Consider the following 23,584-nt stretch of genomic DNA (forward strand, 5'->3'; position numbering starts at 1 on the left):
CTTATTAATCAATACGTATAAAAACAACAACAACAACAACATGTAAAAGGTACCATTGTCAGAGGGGTTTTATAACATCACAATCCGAATAATAAAAATAGCATCAGTCTACCGTGGACATCACTAATCCTCAATGATCTGAACCTAGAACTTATTTTGAATAAAGCATGCTTTCCAGATCTCTTTTTATTCATCCATTTATTTATTCGGCTTCAACTGCTGTTGGAGGCATTGTTTTTAAGACTGTTGGGCAGAGTTTAGCATAGCAGCCACAGATAGAAGGATGTGGCACACACAGCAAATAAGCACCGCTGGCCCCTTCTGTCGATTGGCTCCCTGCTTCCGTCTGACCTCCACCCAGAGGAAAGCCACAAGGCTGCGGCTGTTCCAGAAACAGTAAACAAGGCTGCAAGTGTCTCTGAGGACACTTCCCCAATCGCACTCTATGCTACATACACATCCACAAACCATTCATGCAATCACAACAGAGACTCCGGCTAGAATCCATTCATAAGGGCCTATAACTACGTAATATAGGTGATTCAGAGGACATAAATTTAGATAGAGTAAAAATGTGTATATCTATACTAGAAGTATGGAGCGTGACCGTTTTGTTGTTTTAGCTGCAGATGTCCTATCAACGTGACTTTATTGAGGGTGAGACTGCTCCTCAAATCCCCCCTCCTACCCTTCCCTCATCCTGCTTTTTGTCTTTTCATCTTGTGTCCTTTTTTTGCATTGTTAAGTCCAATGTCCTCATTTGAAATGACACAGCTGGATGTCTTTAAGCTAAAATGGAAAAAAAAGGAGTTTGGTGTGTCCCCCTCTGCAGGCTAGAGGAAGTTACCATTGGGTTGAGGACCACCAGGGTTGGGTATCCTTCACAACGGGGGTCCCTCGGATTCCTTGTCAGATTGGTCCAATTGTTGGTTTTGTTGCATAAGCAGGACCTGATTGTCCAGGCAGGTCCTCAGTTTGTCTTCGGTCAGGGTAAGACGCTCCTCGAGGACAGCAACGGTCTGAGATGAGAACCAAGAGTTTAGGTGTGGTAAGATGTGCTTTTGTAAGTAAGAAAGGACCCATTGTATATTGTCAGTAGTGTAACAAAGAATGTGTGGGGAAATCCAGATCATGTGGATTCCTATTTAAAATGACCATTCATTGCATGCAGAAAATGTGCTACATTTGCACCTGGTATTAAGATTTGTTTCATTCAATTTGATCACAAATGGACAATGCTAAATACATGTGTAAATGGAATATGAAATTTTATGAGCCTTTCAAGCACTTTTAGACTTTAAAAAAAAACGCATTCAATCTGGATTGCTTTTATGGTGTAAACGCTCATATAGTAAATGCATTCAAGCAGCCACAGAGGCATCGTTTAAATCTAGTACTGACCTTTTTGTAGTTGGTTCAAACACAAGTGGGAAATTCCAAATAAAGTTTGTAAATAGAATTTACAATATTTTGAGCATGTCCAGTTTTAATCACTTCCTGATGCAACCAAAACTGATTAGAATGCAATGCTATCATAGTATAAACTCATGTTGTTGAATGTACTGAAGCATTGGGCTGGGCAGTTTAACAAAATGAAAATTGCAAAAGTGATTGGCCAAAGCTGCAATGGTCATGCACACTTTGTGTGGTGAATCTCCTCTAAAGGCCAGAAAGCAATCTAACGATGAAACTCCAAATACTCCACGAAGAAACCCAGAAAACCCCTATCATTGTGTTGTAAACAGAAGATTTAACAGCTTCATTGATTCAATGTGATTAATATTCTCGTGTCGATGGAATCATCTCACAGATTTATTTCAAACACTCAACTGAAATTATATAGTTCACCAAGAAGTGACGCAAACATCCGTCATTATCACAGATTGATTATCTTGATGTCATTATTGTCAGACTGAATTTCTTTTTATTTTGAATGTAATTTTGTGTAGCTTGTCAGTGAACTACGACTCTGTTTTAAGTGCTGCTCTATCTGAAAGCACATGCTGGAGGTATACTAGAACTGGCAACTTTACTGACAAAACGAAAAATGAAAATGGTCATCGATTAAACATCCAGCCTGCTCCATGACCAATTCAAAACCATTATGGGATTTGTTGTTGAAGTGCACTAGCCAGACAGGATTTAAACTGTCAACTTTGTGTGGCTTGAAGGCCAAAATGTACAAAACACAATGTTCTATTATCAGTCTTGATTCTAATTAAAACCAGTTCTGCATTTTTGTGGCTTTCAGAGCAGAAATGAAAGCTGCTGCTGTACATGCTGTTATCTACTTTCATAATCATATGTAAAGTGCACAAGCTTATTTTCAGTATTCCACTGAAAGATCAGGAAAAAGCCCATAGAGGCATGCATTCACCTATAAACCCTCCCCTCAAAGAAATAAACAAAGTGGTAAAAAGTGAACAAATAAGAAGGGAAAGCGTCTTCCTTGAGTACTTGTAATCCAATCAATGAAAAAAACTCACAACTAATTCACACGGCCAACTAACTGGCTAATATAGCTTATAGTAGTGACTAGAAAAACGAGCTACATTTGATCTGTTTTTCTTAGTACACTTAGAATAAAGCAGGACTTTTCAACAGATTAAGATGACCTAAAAATGAATTCACCTGGGTCAGGATGTCCAGCTGCTGCACAATGTTCTCCAGAGTGCTAGTAAGGCTTGATGGAATACCAGAGCGCTCTGCTGGAGATGCTGTCATGCCGCCAGCAAATCTTTCCTCTTGGTTTTCATCCTCTTCTTCTCTGGCTCGTGTATGAGTCCGAAATGGACTTGAGTCCATTCCTGAGGTGAACTGAGCTCTGCTGCTTGATGCACCATCATGGTTTCTTGCCTCCTAGGGAATAAGGAAACCAAAACAGAAAATTCTGTGATGATTTATTCAATATCATAACAAAATAAGTGCATAATTTTTTCAGCAATTTGAAGGAAAGTCAATAACAACATTTTTATTTGTTCTTATTACTTAATTGTTGTAACCCGTTGACAAAGACATAGAACTTACTTTCCTTTGAAGAACAGAAAAGAAGATGCATTGTAGATTGAAATAATCAATAAATACTATACAAGTAGGTAATATTTTAGTGTGTTTCACACTTAGAGCTATTTTATGGTTTGGTAAAACTTCAAAAGTGCTATAATACCATTCTTATCGTTACCATATGCTGCCAATGTACCATTGGCTGAATGTCTGATGCATATGGCACACTACATGGGAAACACTTTGGGAGTTGTTATTTTTTTTCAGAATGTCACTATGTTTAACGATCTGCCTTTGTGACACCAAGGTCTCAACTTACACCAACTTTACTGTGACAATGAGCGCTTATAAGGATCAACAAAACAGACTATCAAAAGTATTTGACATTTACAGCCTATACTCTTTAAAAGATATAGAAGAAGAGATTTGCTTGAGGCACTTTGTGTAAACAAAAAAAAAAAAGCATGACTGTGTTGTGTAGGGACATTGATTTTGTATTTTCAACTAAAACTGGTCGATCAAAGTGTCTCTTGACCAGTGATTGCTGCAATGGAGTCCAAATCAATCTAAAACTCTGGCTAATCAAGACTTCTCATTTTTGAAGTTGGAAAGTTTGTCTTGTATTCTACAGATGAAAAACTGTGAAGCAGGCCTGAGCAGTTGATTTAATTGAAAGTTAACTATGGTAGCGATTACTTACAAGGGAGGAAAAAGTACAACACCACTATCATGTTTTTGTTTATTAGATATGATAGAAACAGAATGAGTGCATGGGCCTCAGAACCAATCATGCATAGCCTACAACCAAAATCCAGACCAGCTCCAGAACAGAGACACAAAGCGAGGAGGAGGAGGAAGGGAGGGTTATACATTCCTGCCCTAATGCAGGAAGAAAATCGATTGCAGCCCCTTACTTCCTGTGCAGCGTCCTGACTTCAAAGCTCAGGCCTGAGAGAGAGCATCACAGCCTAAGAAGGGAGGGGAGGAGGTGAACAAAGCTGTCAGTGTGTGGAAGGGTCGTTTCTGGGGTCCTCCAGCACCCACCAGCCACATCTGGGCAACATCTGCTAGACTCATTTACACGCACACACTACGATCCAAACCCTGTATCTTTTCCCTGTGGGTTTAGTTTGTAGAAAACAGCTCTTGGAAAATACAATCTGTACCAGTTGTCATGATTTTTGTGATTGTAGTTGCTATAACTACTGGTAGAAGTTACCACCTTTTGCCATAACTGCATCAACTGGAAACAACTTTAGTTATGGGGACTACTTTTGGGGGATCTAATATAGGTTCATTTTTATAATCTGTTCTAACCCACAATAGGTTCTTCTAGTGATGTAAGTGTATGATGATTGTGCGAACGCATCAGATCAGGGTGCATCTTTGTGATGATGGATTCTTTTTCAAGCCTCAATAAAATGTAGAACTACAGCCTGCTGCAGGTCAGTGGTTCTAAATCCCAAATCATTGAATGAAAGCAAGTTTTTCAGCGAGGTTTTCATTGATCAGGGAGTAGGGAGCAACGCACACTGTTTGAAAGGACCCTGTCAATCGGAAAACCATTCAAGCATGGAGCTGCTTACTTGAATTAAATAACAGAGACATGCTAAAGAGCTGTGGCTCACGATGGCTAAAATTGAGAAGCACTGTTTTAGGTGATTTTGTCTCCCAATCCTCATTTTAGCTCTATCAATTAACCTTCTAGGGCAGGGATCACCAAACTTGTTCCTGGAGGTCCGGTGTCCTGCAGATTTTAGCTCCAACCCTTATCAAACACACCTGAACATACTAATCAAGGTCTTACTAGGTATACTTGAAACATCCAGGCAGGTGTGTTGAGGCAAGTTGGAGCTAAACCCTGCAGGGCACCGGACCTCCAGGAACAAGATTGGTGACCCCTGTCCTAGGGCTTGAGTGTCCACATAGGTGGACAGCACTTTTTAGCTCTTAAGTGGCTATTTAAAATACTTTGAATGTTTTATATTTTGTTACATACATACGGTGTCATCCTGCAACTGTTTTGCAGCATATTAAATGTCCCAAACCCTATTTTTAACTGTCCAAAATAGGGGAAAAAAACTCTGACAGTCAAAGCAAGTAAAAAAAAAATTCTATGCTACATATGCATGAACAAAATTCAGGAAAAAGTGTTTTATGTAAATTCGGACCACGAGTCCACATATATGGACATCATTTTTCTCTAAAAGTACATCATATCAAAAGATGATACTTAGATTTTTATTCTAATTAATTTCCAATAAGCCCAAATAGCAAAGAGAAATAAAAAATGCATGTAAAAAAACATCTTGGGCCTTAAGAGGTTAAACAACTTTTCATATTCATGTTCTATCTCCATTATCATACAACACACACCAAAACAGATACGATAACCATGATACAATGAATAATTGTAGAGTGAGACTTTGTTCTAACCATCAGATGTTGCATGGATTTTGAAATGAAGGCATCACATTCAAAATGATACAGATACACAAGACCCCGTTGCCCTAGGATAGGTTTTCATCAAGGCAATCATGTGCAGATGACAAAAAAACAACAAAAAACCCCCAAGAGTGAGCAGGGTCTAAATGTTTCCAGCTTGTCCACTTTCAACCACTTTCAGAGGTAGTTGTGCAAGTGTAAACGTTCATGTGCTGGAATGTGTTCGAACAGCCATGAAAGGTCATATCGTCTCCAACTACTGACTGAACACGTGAGGGATAATATGAGAAGTATTTGCCAATTATGACCAAAATCACAGTTGCCATCCATTAACTTTCCATTTGCAGTATTTGCTTTTCATTTTGCATTATCTCCAAGCCAAGTAACAAGAGTTTGTTTGGTCAACAGTACTCACTTATTGCAGTGAACACTTATGCAGAAGTGTTTCAGACCAAGACAAAATACATTCTAAAGTAGTAACAAGAGACGCATTTGAACATGTGGTAAAACATGGGAGATACGGTAACATGATTCCTGAGCACTAATGATCACTGAAAACAAGCTTATTTCAATAAAATAAGAGGGTCTTAAGGATTGCATCATTTTTCCTGAGAAAAAGATTGAGTTATGACATTATGATGGCAAACTAGTTTTAAGAAGAACAAAATTCACATACACAGATTAATCAATAACATGCATTCCGCAAAGAAATAAAATTATAACCTATTTGCATGGACACAGGTCATTAAGTCTATTGCACACGTAACTGAATTAGAATTATTCTCCAAAGCTTTCTAGGAAAAAATATCAAAGATAACCTTTCCAAAGCACAGGCTGATCCAACATGAGACTTATGTTGTGATTTTTACGGTCTTACGTAATCGCACTTAAAACAGAAATGTCAGACATAAAGCGTTTGGACAAAAAACTAGCCGTTGTTGCATAGCGAATTAATGACCTCTTCATCCATTGCTTAAACAGGCTACCTGGGGTTGCCGGTGAAGACTTACACTCGTTCTGTTCCCTTTGTAATTTATGAATGGAAGAATATGCCTTTTCCGAGAACGTGCACTTCAACGACCTCAAAAATCAGCATTGCAGTATGAAGTTTAAAGTGGGCACAGGTGGGTCATTACAGTCTGAATATATTCATTCAGCTCCGAGGCCAAACCGAGGGTCTTTATGCCAGTGGAGCTATAATTTATGTCAACGGGCTTGCTGGCCGCTAAGCAGGTACTTCACTGGGCCATTGGGAATATTTATGCGCTCGCTCAACAACGGCGAAAACCTCCCAACAAGTCTTTGAAATATCACTCTGTTACTCATTGAACACCTGGAAAATGGAACATAATGACTGGATACTTGACAAGATCAGAGCAGCAGTTGAAGTCGTGTCTGGTTGTGTACTCATTAGAAAAAGGGAAGACACCTTCTCAACAGCATCCTCGCAACAATATCGGCTCCTCATTAGCGCTAATATTAGAACGATGTGTCTGTGGTGCAGGAAATGTCAAATCGTCCTTCATTTGCAGGAGAGAGACTGAAAGTCCTAAAATGGTTTGTTTTATTTTTAAAAAAAGCATCCTCAATAAACCACTGACTGGTCTTGTGATAGAAGATGTTTTCCTGTCATGCCATGTAATGCTATTCGAAATGCTCCTTATACAAGGAAATCCTTATTGAAACCAAAGGACACATTAGCTTTTTGACCTGCTAGCCTCTTCATACCCTCGTGTCATTTTCAGTGCTCCATCTTTTTCTTTTATAGTGTTTCTGCACATCAGAGAATGGTTCCTGGCATGTGAAGTATATGGATAATGGGGTTTAAGCTAGTCTCTAGCTTGAGTCACTGGACAGATTAGGTTTCATATTAGCGTGCACATGTTCTGTGCTTCCTGCACTTCAAACAGGGTCGATAGTATTAAAGTTGAGAAGGAAGTATCAGCTAAACCCACTTATTTGAATGGCATTAGCTTTATGTTTTTAGTATGATTATCTTTATTAGGTTGAGATCAGAGGGTTGAATGTAGAAAGTCTAAAAATGTATCTGCGAATCCAAAAATGGAAACTCAATTTAGACTTTTTATTTTTGAGAGCATGACGTATCTGATGGGGAAAACAGGACATTATTTTCCTAATTTCATTATAGAGTATTGCCTCGTACATTACCATTTAACTTAATAGGCAAATGTTATTAATTCAAGTAAAAAAAAAAAAACTTAATGCAATGCCATAACCAATTTTTTACCCAAAATGTTGATCACACACACTGAATTTCTTTCTATCTATCTATCTATCTATCTATCTATCTATCTATCTATCTATCTATCTATCTATCTATCTATCTATCTATCTATCTATCTATCTATCTATCTATCTATCTATCTATCTATCTATCTATCTATCTATCCACATGTAATTCTACTAATAACTATTTTAGTAATATTAATGTTCAGTTGGTTTTGTGTGTCTGCACATGTATGCATGTGTTTAATCAATAATATTTTGGGAATTTATAAATGTTAACATTCATAATTTCTTTATGCAATTAAGAAACAACTTCCAGAAACTTTATTATAAATACAGTCCATATCTTTTGTAATATTATAGGCCAGTTGCATTGCATTCTGGAAAGTTCATTGTACTGAAAATCAGTGCACTGCTATGTCATATTATCATATTTGCACATGTCCTACTTCACCGATTACGATGACGGCTATTTTTGCAATCCAGCTCTGTCACTTCTTTACGATATGTTGCATTTGACCCTCCTGCTGGCTGGCCTTGTGGAAAAGTGAAACCAACACTTGTCAGTCTGAAATGTAGGCCACATCCTGTCAGGGGACCAAAACCGCAGCTGTCTGGAGAACCACGAGCCTCGCACAGGAGGTCAGATGATGGGTGAAGCCCAAAAAACACCCGCTTTTTTTTTTTTTTTTGCTTTGGTGTGCATCGGTGCTCAGGAAATGGTCTTTGAAATGGGTCTTTGTCTGGAAAATGAGGAACACACACTTCCGGGACGAACACAAACCCTGACCCTGGGCTTCAAAAGCAGAGCTGTTTGGTTTAGTCTTCCAGATGAAAAGATAGAAAACACAAAGCCGTCCTGAAAGACTTGAATATCAGAGATGCAAGCTATGGCAGAGGGAAGCAGACACTTCCTTTTTCCCTCTCACCGTCTGTTCGTGTATCAAAAACCAGCGTTCATATGCTCGCCCACACGTTGGCTTCAGGGTAGATAAATATCCGTTTTCAGAGATACCACAAAAACTGCAGCATTTTATAACCAGTGCTGTGACTAAGTGGTTATGTCACATTTCGATTGTGACTGAAGTGTACACCATCATACGGAACAACACAGCGAATGTAGCAATAAAGCGCACAGATAGCTGTCATTGCCCTTTCGAGTGCCGATACAACAGCTGACCTGAAACCACTGAATGCCAAGTCCACAGGATATGATATAACTCACTTATGCAAAGCAGCCTGCGCTGCTTCAATCTAGAATAAATAGAATGGATTTAAAAACAATCAGACGCAATGATGCAATATCATGTGTGGATTCTTTTAAAGTAGTGGATTGAATTAAAAGTTAAAGACTTAGAGTTTGACTGGTGGTACTGAAATCAAAAAAGCTGAAGAGGAAAAGTGGGGATCCCTCTATAAAACGGGTAATGAGGGACAACGGATGCTGCGTTCTGACCCAATTCATATTTGGAGGCACAGTTTCAGATCCCACAGACTGGATGAGTCATCTGGCGCATTCGAGCGCGCACACACACACACACACACACACCGAAATGGTTGCAAATGCACTAAAATCAGGTTGAGGGAATCACAAAATGGAAACATATTAAAATTGGAGATAACATAAAGGATATGTATTTTTATCTGAAATGTAGAGGTACTGAGTGCCACTAATGACAAGGCAGGCAGACATTCCATCACTTCTTAAACGTAAAAAAATACCAAAACCAAATAAAATAAAGATTCAATAATAAAAAATATAACCTATTTATTAGAGTAAATAAAGTAATCTAGCATTTTATATAGTGTTATTTTGGTACATAAACACTTGTCTTCAGTAAATCTTACTAAAGTTGTAAGGTACTCAAAAAAAACAAAACATAAATCAGTCCTTTCTTACATGTAAGAGCTAAGCTGCTAACAAATGACAGGAACTTGGCTTTGTCCCCATACAACAGGAAGGGTACAGTAAGGCCACCAACTTCCTGGAAACCATGTCCATCATTTCCCTATCCAGCGTTCACACAACTCTATTCATTTCCACTCGAGGGCCAGTGACTCACCGCGTCGTGATAGAGAAATTCTGAATTGTGAAACATTGTGAATCAGTTGCTCGCCACCTAAAATGCTTGTTTTGTCTGGGACGTGGCTCATTTTGTTATTGTTTGCACCCTGTTGCCTGGAATGCAGGCAAGGTTAAACATACAGGCTGCAATGTAGGTGGTGCTGGTGTCAAATGAGGATGTGGAGGAGGAAATGTAGCCCCTCAGAGAAGGCAAAGATGAGTCACTGCAAGAAAATTGAAGGTTAAGTCTTGAAGGTGCAGTTTATGCACTATTTTAATTCCTCATAACGAAGCCACAAACAGAATTTCGCTTACTATCCTTGGGTAAAATGCCACTGTAGAGTGGATAAAAATACTGATGTTAAAAACAGACACATTGTTGGCCTTAGATTTGGTTAAAGAGGGAGATGCACTGGTGAATGAACAATTTTAGCTCATAAATTGCAAATAGTCTTCACAACAAAAGGAGAAATGAGGAGAACATAAATGATATTTTATTTTAAATATATAGTTTGACATTAACAGATACTTTAATTCTGTACTTAAAATGTTCTTCTAGTACTTGTAACATCAGGAACAACAAGATTCTGCAGGTGAGTATTCCGAACAGAACCATTTTGTTTTCGAAGACTATTTAATTCATTTAGGGCAACAATATCTCCAGTAGCAAATGAGCATCCACATCAGAAGCTACGGATCAGTCCACGATTCAGTAATAATCTGAAAAACAAATAGTTTTTACACCAACATCCTACAGACCAACTATAGGCTTGAACATTGTACGATGACACTTTATTTTGATGGTCCGTTAGTTGAATTAAAGTTACATTGCATCCACATGCCAACTAATTCTCATTAGAATATAAGTAGACTGTTAGGTTAGGGGTAAGGCTAATGCCGAGTTCAGACTGCATGACTTTCAAAGTAGTCGTGTCATGGATGTTTTCCCACTGCATGACTATCTGGGTTAGCGTTCTGTCTGTGCTGTGTTTACACTTGGATGGATCGGCGACAGGGGGTTTTACACTGCATGACTTTAAATTAGGAAGAATCACAGACAACTTTGTCCAAACTAAGTCTCACAACTAAACAAATGCAAGAAGTGATATGGAAACAATGTGAGGTCACATAATATATCTTTCGTTAATTACTACATAATGGAAAAGAAGGCTTTAGCTTTAGAAAATGTACATATTTTGCTCACCTGGCTTTTAAAGAGAATTAGCTATTTCTCCTCAACTTTTTTTTACTTTTTAACCCGGTTGTGATATTGCTCAGATGACACGTCAAACAGACGCAGGTGCTCATGCCGAATTTCCACAATTTTTCCTCTATTTCACAGGTCAGAACACATTTCACATGGCGTGATTTGAATCGGCAAGAGCTCCAGATATTTAGCAAATATCTCACAGGCGTCGGTGACTCAACGGCGATTCTCTCAGATTGCGTCCTTAAAAGTTCACACAGTGTGATTGTCATTCACGTGATCGAGCACCGATTTGCCTGTGATTTCAGGCATTTGTCGGTGATTTCTCAAAACCTGTCGGCGAGTCAAAATCAGGGCTAAAATCATGCAGTCTGAACTCAGCATAAGTTGACATGTACATGCAAAGTTTCTTATAGCAAGTTTAATGTATTTTGAAGGAGCAGTATCAACAGATATTAAGCGGACAGTCTACTAATACTCAAATAGACCATAAAATAAAGTGTTACTCATTGCAATGGCTTATTTATATCCACAGAAAATATATCCAAAGATTCCTTTTTAAGTTGTAAAATAAAATCAGTGTTTTTGAAACTAATGAAGGCAGCAGAAGTCAATGATTTATTTAAATTATTTAGCCTGACATTTACTGATTTAAAATAAACTGATTAAAATTGACTGACTTCAAATAAAATATATTGTATTCAACAGGTCTTTACTCAGACATTTAATATTAGCATATTCGAGCATCACAATACCACGATACTGCAAACCTGTGATATTTTTATCCAAGGATATCATACCATCAAGAGTCTGGGAGTCGATTAAAAAAAAAGAAACAATTCCTCAATTCCGATCGTTGAGAATTGGGGTTAGGATTAGAATTTCCAAACTTCAGAATTGATTACATAAAGGCAACTGACTCGTGTTTCCAATTGAAAAGAATTAATTAATACTTCGACACTCTTGCTTATAATGATCAAATACATTTCTGCAAACAGATTTGGTTGTACAGTACGTAAAATAGAGTTACATTCCTCGTGAGATGAGGCTGGAAAAGACAAGATGAGCTCAGAGTGTGTGTGAAAGAGAAGCGTGTTGGCTCAGGTCAGACTCACTATAGCAGATACAAATTGCTGCTGGTTGTGGCAGCAGTAATGTTTGAGAGCCGGAAACCATTAACATGGCATTACGTGGCGGATGGAGGGCAGGAAATTAAATTGGTCTGCCTTTGAGTAACTGATGTCACAGTTCTCCCTGTGGGTAATTGATTATTACTGCCTTCCGCTGGCTAAGAGCAGTTTGGATGTGGGTCATGCAGGGATGAGGAAAACAAGAGTCGGAGGAGTTTGATTCATTCATTAATCTCACTGATTCAGTTCCTGAGTTCAGCTAACTCTTTAGTTAGTGGATTACCAGCTAACTTTTAGCCCTCGGTTAAAACTACACATAAGGATATTATAAGGCTTCAGGACACTTTGGCAATAGAGCCAAAAGCTGTGTTTATTATACTTTTAGCTCCCCATGGTTTCACTCCTTTTATTTATGTTTTCAACGGACAAAAAAAGAAGGGATTAGGATGTCATGTTTGATGTATAAAAAGTATAAAATAGGTGTCTTATGAAATAGATTCATACAAATAAAATATGAGTGCAAAATGTACAGCATTTGATTATTAAATGAAATTTGATTAAATTAAAAAGTGTTACTATTGTATTTATTCATTATTTGAAAGAATATAATTTGTGCATTTTATGTATAATTTTGTTTATTATTTTATAAATAAAAGTATCTGATTCAAAACAAACATTATTAATATTGTATGTGAAAATATTTTTATTAACACGTATAGAAAAATATAAATATGTGCGTATGATTGTTATAAAATAACTGAAACTAATATATTTATTAAAATATGGATTTTAAGCATTCGTTAAAAAGCATTGTAAATTATTTGTAATAAATGTCAATTATTTAAACATTTTACAAGCAATTTATTAAATGTAGTTTTTTGTAAAAAGGTGATTTATTAATTCATTTTATATAATTGTTACTATAATAATTCATTATATTCAATATATTATGTAATGATTTGTTACATTTGTATCAATTTTAAATAAAAAAGCTTTAAGAATAAAGTATAGAATCTTAAATGAGGTCATTTACCTATAATTACTAGTAAAAAAAAATACAATAACTAAACCACACGCAGAAAAAAATATAGGTTACGGGCAAACCCAAGCTGATAATTAAGACACATATATGTCAGTGTACATAAGCAGGGTGAGAGAAAAAAAATCCAAAGTCCAACAGCACTTCAGAAAAACCAGAAGTGCAATAAAAACGAGCAGTAAAGCACGTACTTATCTAGACTTCGTTTCAGGACTCTGCAGGTGAATGTGGGAAAGCAAAATAAGGAATACTTCTCACCATACTTCCCGAGGTGATTGATTACATTAAAAAATTGTATTTATAACACGCTGTATGACATTTAATGTTTAAACATGCAAACAAAGCAATGTTTAATTAATTATGCATTAATTTGCATATATTTCTACCGCAAAAATCTGAACTTTCCATTTTTAACATTCCATCCAAAGGTTTTTAAGAGACTATATTGTTATTATCTTCATTAACTCTATAATTCAGAAACTACTGCAAACATTAGCATAAATCATTTCTGAAGTAAAATGTTACATATAATACAGCAAATTAGAATAAAAAATATAAATACAAAGTAAAAAAAATATATAGATATGAATAAAACTTTATAGTCAAGTGTACAGTATGTATGAGCTTAGATTTATTTACTGCCTTTAAATAAGTATTGTAATTGAAATCTACAGCCACAAACTGATGAGGTGCGACAAAAGAAAAACTTACAAGTGTATTTTGGATGTTTTTATTACAATGGGGTATATGCCGAAGCATGCTAATAGGACTTTTAATTTGCCAGTAACCTGGGTCAATCGTTTCCGGTGAATTGTATGCCAATGCAAAATCGGCGCGCTTAGGGTCTGTTTTCTTTTAAAAATCAGCAATCTCCACTGGCTGAGTGATATCCGATATAAAGTGGGTCTCAGATTGTACAAGAAGCACTGCATTAAATTACATTTTTCCCCGCCATGTCTTTATAATATGAGCATTTATTTTAACCCAGTATATTTAATGGAGCTTCCGCGCTAGCCTGCCGATTCTGACGGGCACGTGCGAGCAACCGGCTTTGTCTCGTTTTACGCTTGAGCAACTAAATGAATGCCAAAGTCTATTTAACTGATTTGAATTATATTACAACATCGATGCTGTAAAAGGAACCGTATAAAATGGAAAAAACTAACAATAACAGGTCACCGGAAGTTTATCAGCATGGGAAACACACTAGCTCAGCATATACCCTATAGACAGCAAGAACACCCAAAAAGTCTCAAAATGGGGGATGTAAAAGAGTTTTGGCCTGCAGTGTCTTACTTTAATGCACAGATCCACTGATCTCCCAGCCAATGATTAACAGCAGGGTCAACAGCCCAATGACTGTAAAAGCTTTGCTATCAGCAGGCGATATCACGCGTCCAACTGACACCTCATTGAGACTTGTTGAAGCAACCCTCTATCGGCAAACTGTTCACATCCGCTCTTCTGTTTTTTGTGGCTTCGCAATCAAAAAAAGATAAGAAAACACTTGCACAAGGTTAAATGAGAACACGATGTACGACCGTGTTGTAAAAGTGACACATAAAGGCTGTGTGTTGTACATGTGGCACTTTGAGCAATCATAGATCTGATGGGGTTAATAGAGTTGTCATTTAAAACTCTCATAAAGTGTGTGGAATCAAAGCGAGGTTATATTAGGATGAAAATGGCCAGCAGTGTTTAATTTGTGATATAGAAAAAATGTTTACTAGTTCTCCTAGCTGTCACCATGCTTTTTATTTTTGCTTAATCTGAAAATTTTTTAATCATAATTTAATATATGTTTTATTATATTTTATTATTATTTCTTTTTATGAACACATACATACAATCACCGGCCACTTTATTAGGTACACCTGTCCAACTGCTAGTTAATGCAAATTCCTAATTAGCCAATCTCAATACACTTAGGCATGTAGACATGGTGAAGACGATTTGCTGCAGTTCCAACTGAGCATCAGAATGGGGAAGAAAGGTGATTTAAATGACTTTGAACGTGGCATGGTTGTTGGTGCCAGACAGGCTGGTCTGAGTATTTCAGAAACTGCTGATCTACTGGGATTTTCACGCACAACCACCACAACCACAGGGTTTACAGAGAATGGTCAGAAAAAGAGAAAATATCCAGTGAGTGGCAGTTATTGGGCGCAAATGCCTTGTTGATGCCAGAGGTCAGAGGAAAATGGCCAGACTGGGTTTGAGCTGATAGAAAGGCAACAGCAACTCAAATAACCACTCGTTACAACCGAGGGATGTAGAAGAGCATCTCTGAATGCACAACACGTCCAACCTTGAGGCGGATGGGCTACAACAGCAGAAGATCACACCTGGTGCCACTCCTGTCAGCTAAGAACTGGAAATTGAGGGTACACTTTGCACAGGCTCACCAAAATTGGACAAAAGAAGATTGGATTGTGGCATTCGGATGGTAGAGTCAGAATTTGGCATCAACAACATGAAAGCATGGATCCATACTGCCTTGTATCAACGGTTCAGGCTGGTGATGGTGTGATAGTGTGGGGGATATTTTCTTGGCACACTTTGGACCCATTAGAACTGTATCGTGTCAATGCCACAGTACACCTGAGTATTGTTGCTGACCCTGTCCATCCCTTTATGACCACAGTGTACCCACTGGCTACTTCCAGCAGGACAACGCGCCATTTCATAAAAAGCGAATCATGTTTCCAGTACCTGGTTGAATCTATGCCATGAAGGATTAAGGCAGTTCTGAAGGCAAAAGGAGGTCCAACCCAGTACTAGTAAGGTGTACCTAATAAAGTGTTTATATTGTTTTTAAATGTTTTATGTAGTGATTTTTCATTATGATTGATATGATTCATTATGATTGAAATCATAAAAGGTTATATTTGTATGAACTGCATGCATGTTTTTTTAAACAATGCATTTTTTCCAATGCAACAATTTCTATTATAACTTATTTTCTGTAAAATAAAATTACATAAATAAAAAAAATTGCTAATTATATCTTACTTTTTTGTATTTATTTTTAACTAATTAATAAAACAGTCAAATATACACTACACTCAAATAATATTTTTTTTTGCTTGTACAAACTACTTATTTAAAAAGCGCTGAAACAATTCTGGAGATTTTTTTTTTTCAAACCTGATTGTTTATATTTCATATCTACTTAGATTTGTTATGTTAATTTAATTGATTTGTGTTGGGACAGAATGGATAAATTGCGTAAAGGTCTGCATTTTACAGTGTACATTTTGGATACATTGAACTATTTTTATAACAAAACCAAATATTAAAAAAAAAAAAAAAAAAAATACCGAAAATTTCAAACAAACAACCACAGAGATCTTATTTTAGTAGAAAACATTCTTATTATAAACTGTTGCACATGGTGTGTTTTTAAATGGACGTTCATTTAGATTATTTTTCATGAACCAAGTCACTGAAAACACTTTTATGATGAGCTGCTCATGTTAAACGATCACAGTGCTGCACTTCAGATAACATATATTTATAATTACAATCTAATCGATGCAATCTGATAATTAAATGTTCTCAAGTTTTGTGATGAGACACTTTCATGTTCTCAGGTTCTGACAAGCATTTCACATACTTTCCGCATTCTTTCTTGATGAGAGTTCATTGTAGGACTTAGAATGTTTTAGTAAGTCAACACAATGAAAAAAAATATTCACTGGATTCACAACATTTTTTAGGGTAAGTGGTTGCAAACAACCTATTTGGGCTGAACTTAAACTAATTAATTTAGTATTGTTCAACTTTGTTTAAATTCAGCCTATACCAGGACTGGGTGATAAACCGTTTTTATTGATTAACTCGAATGTGAAGTTTACATCGTTCACCCTAACACCTCTGTGTTCCCGTAGTTCCCTCCACATTTGCAAACACACAAAACAACATGGCAGTAAGCAGGGAAGAGAAATGTTGCACTCTTTAAAATGAAAACGAACACAGCCGTACAAACACACCCGCCAAAAAAATGGCATTATTCAGGGCTCTCAGCCATGCATTCACCATTAGAGATGCTCATTTGAACCTGGGTGCCACACCTTGTGTTTGTAATAGATAGGACAAGTAATGGAGAAGACGCGCACACATGAGAGGAACTGTTACTGATCTGATGTTGGAATCCAACAATGCTGTTTTCGGATAAATGAAGTGACCCAGCCACAAAGATGTTCATAACTGTTAACACCAACACAAAATAAAGCTTCTTTAGTTTTTTTTTTACAAGACAAGATTTAAAAACAGATGTAAAATGGTAGGGATTAAGCCACAGGAAGGCTGTATAACTCTTATTTTTATCCATGATCTTACTTTCTCTCTCTCAGATTTTACTCCCTGACATGTACCTCCTGCGGGACTTGCAGAAGGGCTTCCCCTACCATAATACACCTAAAACACAGATTGCTGTAAAAATTGTCAATGGCAGGGAAGCATTTTCTCTTGCTAACGACAGGGTAAGAGTTAAACTAAATCATTTATCGATTTCACGAACATCATAGTAACAGCCTTACATGTAAAGCACTAATAATGTCCTTCAATTCAGTCACATCCAGCAGCCAATCTCCAGCAGCCAATGGAACTAATCTCCAGCTGCTAGTTTTTCTGTCTGTTCTATTGCTCCATTTGTCAGATGTTTGCTCCCACTTTCTCTTGCAGTCTGAAGCGCGTCAAACACACAAATGCCCAATTCGCACCACAGGATGTCTAAACGCATCTTTGCATTGACTTCACATGTAAATCACTTGCGCTTCATCCACATCTGCTTACTGCACAGGCTGCAAAACAATTCCACCCACTTCCCTGTAATGTAATGATTGTGAGGGCGCAGGTGAGACGTCCTTTTTCAAGAGACACTCAAATACATCACGTGCGTTGTGTATGCAATATCTATAAGTCATGTTAAACAATTAATTGCAAACTGAAATTAATATAATTTGATTATATAGCTTGGAACTGAATGTTTTATGAGATTATTGGTTTTTTTGCGCTTAATTAAAATTTTTACAGGATCACAAAAATGTGCAACGTTTTGTTGATTTTGCGTTGGATTTTGCGATTGCGGAATTGCGATAAACTAGGGGGTCTGTGTAGTTAACTTTCACTGTGATTTTATAAAATGGTGTAATTTATTATATTGTTTATTATTATTATTATTATTATTGAAGTCTTGTATGCAATTATAAATGGAGCTTGTGAAATTTGATCTTTAAATGGGAGTTTTTTTGCTTTAGCATTTTATATCATATAATTATTTATAATTATGATAAGGTTATATAAGTTATTAACCTTCAATTGCAGGCATTTTAGTGTGGGAGGAAAAAAAACTATTTGAATCGTAAATTGATTATTTGTAGAAAAAAAAATGTAAAATAAAAATCTGGGATTTTTTTTAAAAAAAGGCCATATTACCCAGCCCTAGCCCATATAAATTGTTTGCAACCACTTACCTTCAAAAAAATTTAACAAATCCAATAAACCAATTTTTTTCAGTACATTAAATGAGAACAATAAAAACTTCAGAGATATTTTTCATAACTCGTGTTTTGAACTAAAACTCTGCCAAAATTTTGAAGTCAGCACTTCTGTTTCCGAACTCAACTCCTTCTTATTCCTTTCTTCCTCCCTCTCTCTCTCTTTCCATCACCCACTTCTGCTTTAATTTGGAACTCTCTTGCTCAACGTCGGCTGTGCACAGCTGCGGCTTAGACAGAGCCAGAAGACTGTGGATTTTCCATTTAAGAGTGGGACATTGTCAGAAATGACCTGCTCTAAAGCCACCAGGACTCCAGACTGATTCAAAGCCATATTAGCTGTGACAGAACATCGTGATTAGTGAGGCACGACTTCCATTTATGACTCAGTGGCAGTGCTGAAATGAGACAACACGTTGATACCAATTAAAACCTGCTATTTCGATGTGTTTTGTCAGACTAATGAACCAATGGATTCTTTTTAGCTAACCTATTAAATCAGTTCAAATGATCCAGTCAAACTTCTAGTTAAAGACCGAATGATATAAAATGATCCAGTCTGAGTGAATGTCCAGTAACTGATTCATATGATCCAGAAAGAGTGAGTCTCCAGTTAATGATTCATTGATCCAAATGATCCGAATGACAAGTGAACGATTCACTGATTCAAATGATACAGTTAGAGAGAGATGTTGCATCCTAATTCGCATACTATCCATCCTAAAGAGTCTTCAAAAAATAGAATTTGTAAATTTGTATGTCCCAAACCAAAGTGTGTTAAAAAGAGTATGCCAAAGGTTACTGGATGGTTTATTTCCGGTAAAAATTCAAAGTGTAGAACAGTCAATACTCTAACCACTAATATTGCCTACAATGCATTGCACATTGGACATGAATTTGATTACAACTACTAACATGGGTAAAAAGTGTAAATAAACTACAAACATGGCAGATGCGCGAGACCAACCATCAAGTAGGGGAGGAAAGTTAAGGGGAGGAAAGGTAAAGTTGTTTGATTGACTATTAATTAATATCTAAAAACTGGAAAATATTTAAATAATGTTTTCCATGCTATACTTCATCTGCAACAACAATGTGAACTTATAACAATATGTGCTTGGACATTAACTTCTGAATGCATACTTATCTAAATACCTGAGGAGATTTCTCTGCATGAAAGACTCACGAATGGCAGATTATCCTACGAAAGACATGTGGATGATGAGTCGACATGATTAACAGGGGACGTTACTAAGCGACATAACAATCTGTTAACGAGGAAGCAGTACAGTATGTCCCAAAGCTTGAACACTCTTGTGTTACACACTTAAAGGTATGTACTTTTCCTTCACAAAAGGTACATATAGGGCGTGGTATGAGTATGAAAATTTGGACTCAGAAAGAAAGAGTCTCCAGTTAAGGATTCACTGATCAAAAAGATTCTGTTAGAACAAATCTCCAGCTAACAGCGTACTGATTCAAGTGATAGAGTCAAGGAGAGTCGCCATTTAAAGATTCTCAATGATCTGATGACTCTCAATGGTCTTTGATCTGATCTAAATGATCTGGTAGGAGTGAATCTACAGTTAACATTTCACTTATCCAAACAATCTGGTCGGAGTGAATCTCCAAATTAATGATTCACTGAGCATAGATATGGATAGAAGGATTTTTAGATCATTTATTATGCATTAAGCTAATATAAAATGTATAATAATATGTAATAAATAAGATTATACATAATTAATAAGATATAATAATGAACAAAAAAAGATTGCTTTTATATTATGTAGCTCAAAAGACTTAAAAAAAATAAACAATCTTGCACTTGCTCTTCAGCTTGCTTTTCAGCTCCCCGCTGAGTCTAATACCGGCAGTCTAATACTGTGTCCCTCACAGGAGTCTGAAGTGCGTCTTTCTGTATCATTAACCTATTTTAAATCCGCTTTCAAAGAATTATCCACTTTTTATAATATTTACCCCTCTCTGCAAACACATGTCAAATGACGCACTCGACTGGCATGCCAGTAAACCATTTCCGCATTAGACAGAGCTTAATTCATCAAACAAATAAGTGGAGCTGGCTAAACCATTAAAGCTCATGTGTATGAGCCATTAATAAATATCAACTGCTGGATCAGTGAATCAAGTTTTATTTAAAAAAAAAAAACTCCTATGTGTACATTACCCGTCAAAGGTTTGGAATCGATTATTAAATGATTTAAAAACATTGGCCTATTCTGCTCATAAATATAGTAAATATGTGAAACAACTTATAATAACTGCTTTCCTTTTTAATTTATTGTATTTTAAATGTAAAGCTTATTTATCAGCTTCATTCCTTCAGTCTTTAGAAGCGTTTTAATATTATTATCGGTGCTGATTACAATCAAGGACACATTAACTTATTCAAGAGTGATGTATATTATGTATATTTACATAATATATATTTATAGCTGATATTTATACTTATAGAAGGTATATTTATATATGATATATTTATATTTAGATTACACAGAACATCTTTTTATTTCAAATAAATGCTGTTATTTTGCCTTTCATTTCATCAAAAAATCCTAAAAAATAAAAAGTAAATAAACTTTTTCAACACTGCTAATTATAGGAATTATTTTTAATGATTAAGTACTAATAATTTATTATACTGATTATAACTAAAGCAAATCAATATATGATCATGACTGTTAAAGGACGAAATGACACTGAATGATGCTGAAAATACAGCTTTGAATAAAATACATTTTAAACTACATTTGATAACAAAACTTGCTTTTTGAATAATAATATTTCACACTTTTATACTGCAAAAAGCAAATAAATAAATAAATAAATAAAAATTGCCAACTTTTTGCTTCTTTTTTTTTTTTTGAGTTGACTCAACTTTTAACCCAAGTACTGCACTTGACTCGATTTAAGTTGAGTTAACTTTTTACAGTGACCTTTGTGTATTTAAGACTAAATGAATGCAGAATAGTAAAACCCAGACTTCTGACAGGTAGTGTTTTCTTTTTTTCTCGGTGGTGAGTTTTTAATCTTGCAGAAGGCAGTGCAGTGCAGAGTGAAAGTTCAGCTGTTTGATTGACAGCTCTAGCAGCAGGTGTTTTGGGCTCCAGCTGAGCCTCTGCCCTTCACAGAGCTCCGTCAGGGAGCCTCAGTCTCAGCATGCTACCTCTCAACTCCACCATTACTCCCTAAACCGGACAGACAGAGCCTTCACGTCAAATCAGCCCAAAAGAGACGGGCGCTGGCGACTGGTGTGTGGAAGGTTCAACCTGTTCCTATTACACACCAGGGGTTCCAAAAGGAGATTCGAAAGGTTGTCACTGCTTTTTAAAATAGCCCATTTTAGCCAAGTTACAGAGTTTGAAAAACATATTTTTTTATTACGGATGCACCAATATTTAAATATCAATGGCTTATTATTCTATTAAACTACTACATGATTATTATATAAAAAAAATTAACTATGAATACACTTAAGAGAAAAAAAAAGATTATTAATTAATATTATTGTAAGTAATTAATAATATTATTTATGAATAAATTATTATTAATAATGACTTAACTGGTATGTAATTATAGTCATATCAAACAAAACATCAAATAAACAAAATAAAACTATGTTAACATTCCACATATCAATAATCATGTCGAATTATCAAATTATACACTTTTGAATTACTATGATTATTAATATTATATATATTTCAAAATAATAATAAGCAATTTAGTCAATCATTTAAAAATACATAATAATTATTCATTCACTTTCTTCTCAGCTTAGTCCTTTAATTAATCAGGGGTCGCCACAGCAGAATGAACCGCCAACTTATCCAGCATATGTTTTACGCAGTGGATGCCCTTCCATCTGCAACCCAACACTGGGAAACACCCAAACACACTCTTTCACACACATGCACTATGGCCAATTTAGCTTATTCAATTCACCTGCACTGCATGTCTTTGGACTGTGGGGGAAAACGGAGCACCCAGAGGAAACCCACGCGAACGCGGAGAGAACATGTAAACTCAGAAATGCCAACTGACCCAGCCGAGGCTCGAATCAGCGACCTTCTAGCTGTGAGGTGATCGTGCTACCCACTGCGCCACCCCATAATAATAATAATAATAATAATAATAATAATAATAATAATAATAATAATAATAATAATAATAATAATAATAATAATAATAAATGTAAAGTACTAAATTAAATAATAATTGAAAGTTATGACTAATCATGACCATATTAATTCTATATTGTTATTTTACCATTTTCTAAGATGGTTAAAAACTCTATTTAACAGGGATATTACATCACTAGTGTTTTCAAAGATATGTTATACTGTGTACACCTTTAATTTCATCCATGAGATGACCTAAAAGAAATCTACATGTAAAAACGGTGGAAATGAGCATGCACAGTTAATTGTCCAATATTATCTTTAGATTGATTTATATATAAAAAAGCCCTTCTCCTCTTTTCCCTGTGCAGCAAGATGACCAAGTTTGGAGGAGATGATATCAGCGCCGTGAAGGCTCAGAATAGTGTCACCATGTGAAAAGGCCACAGGCTCTTGCGTGCAGCACATCCGCAGGTCAACCCTATAAAACGGAGTATCAAGGCTCCCCTGTGCTTCCTCTCATTTGAGTTGCTGCCAGGGGCGGCAGATTACAGAGACAAGCTTCCTGTTTCTCTAAATAGGTATGACATCTGCAATTCAAATTCAACATGTAAAACTATAGCTGCAATCTACTTTTTTGCATTCTGCCATGTCGTTTGTCATGTAAAAGTTAGGTGTAATTTAACACTAGAACAACAGTAACAGTTGACCAATACTTACTGTGTAATTTAAAAAATAATTTAAATAAAAAAAACTTTACTTCAGATGTGCCTTTTAGACTTTAAGAAACAACATTTCACTGTTA

General features: G+C 36.1%; 1 protein-coding gene across 1 annotated transcript in view; it reads right to left on the minus strand.

Moving 5' to 3' along the window:
• Window positions 1–70: 70 nt before the first annotated feature.
• Window positions 71–23,584, minus strand: part of poc1b (POC1 centriolar protein B) — a 64,525-nt gene continuing 41,011 nt past the window's right edge. The window contains exons 11-12 of the mRNA XM_056451288.1: window positions 2,632–2,859; window positions 71–1,019 (exon numbers count right to left, since the gene is read on the minus strand). Coding sequence (XP_056307263.1) covers window positions 882–1,019; window positions 2,632–2,859 — 366 coding nt within the window. The 3' untranslated portion in view covers window positions 71–881. The remainder of the gene's footprint in view (window positions 1,020–2,631; window positions 2,860–23,584) is intronic.

Source organism: Danio aesculapii, chromosome 25, assembly GCF_903798145.1.
Source record: "Danio aesculapii chromosome 25, fDanAes4.1, whole genome shotgun sequence".
Lineage (NCBI taxonomy): Eukaryota > Metazoa > Chordata > Actinopteri > Cypriniformes > Danionidae > Danio > Danio aesculapii.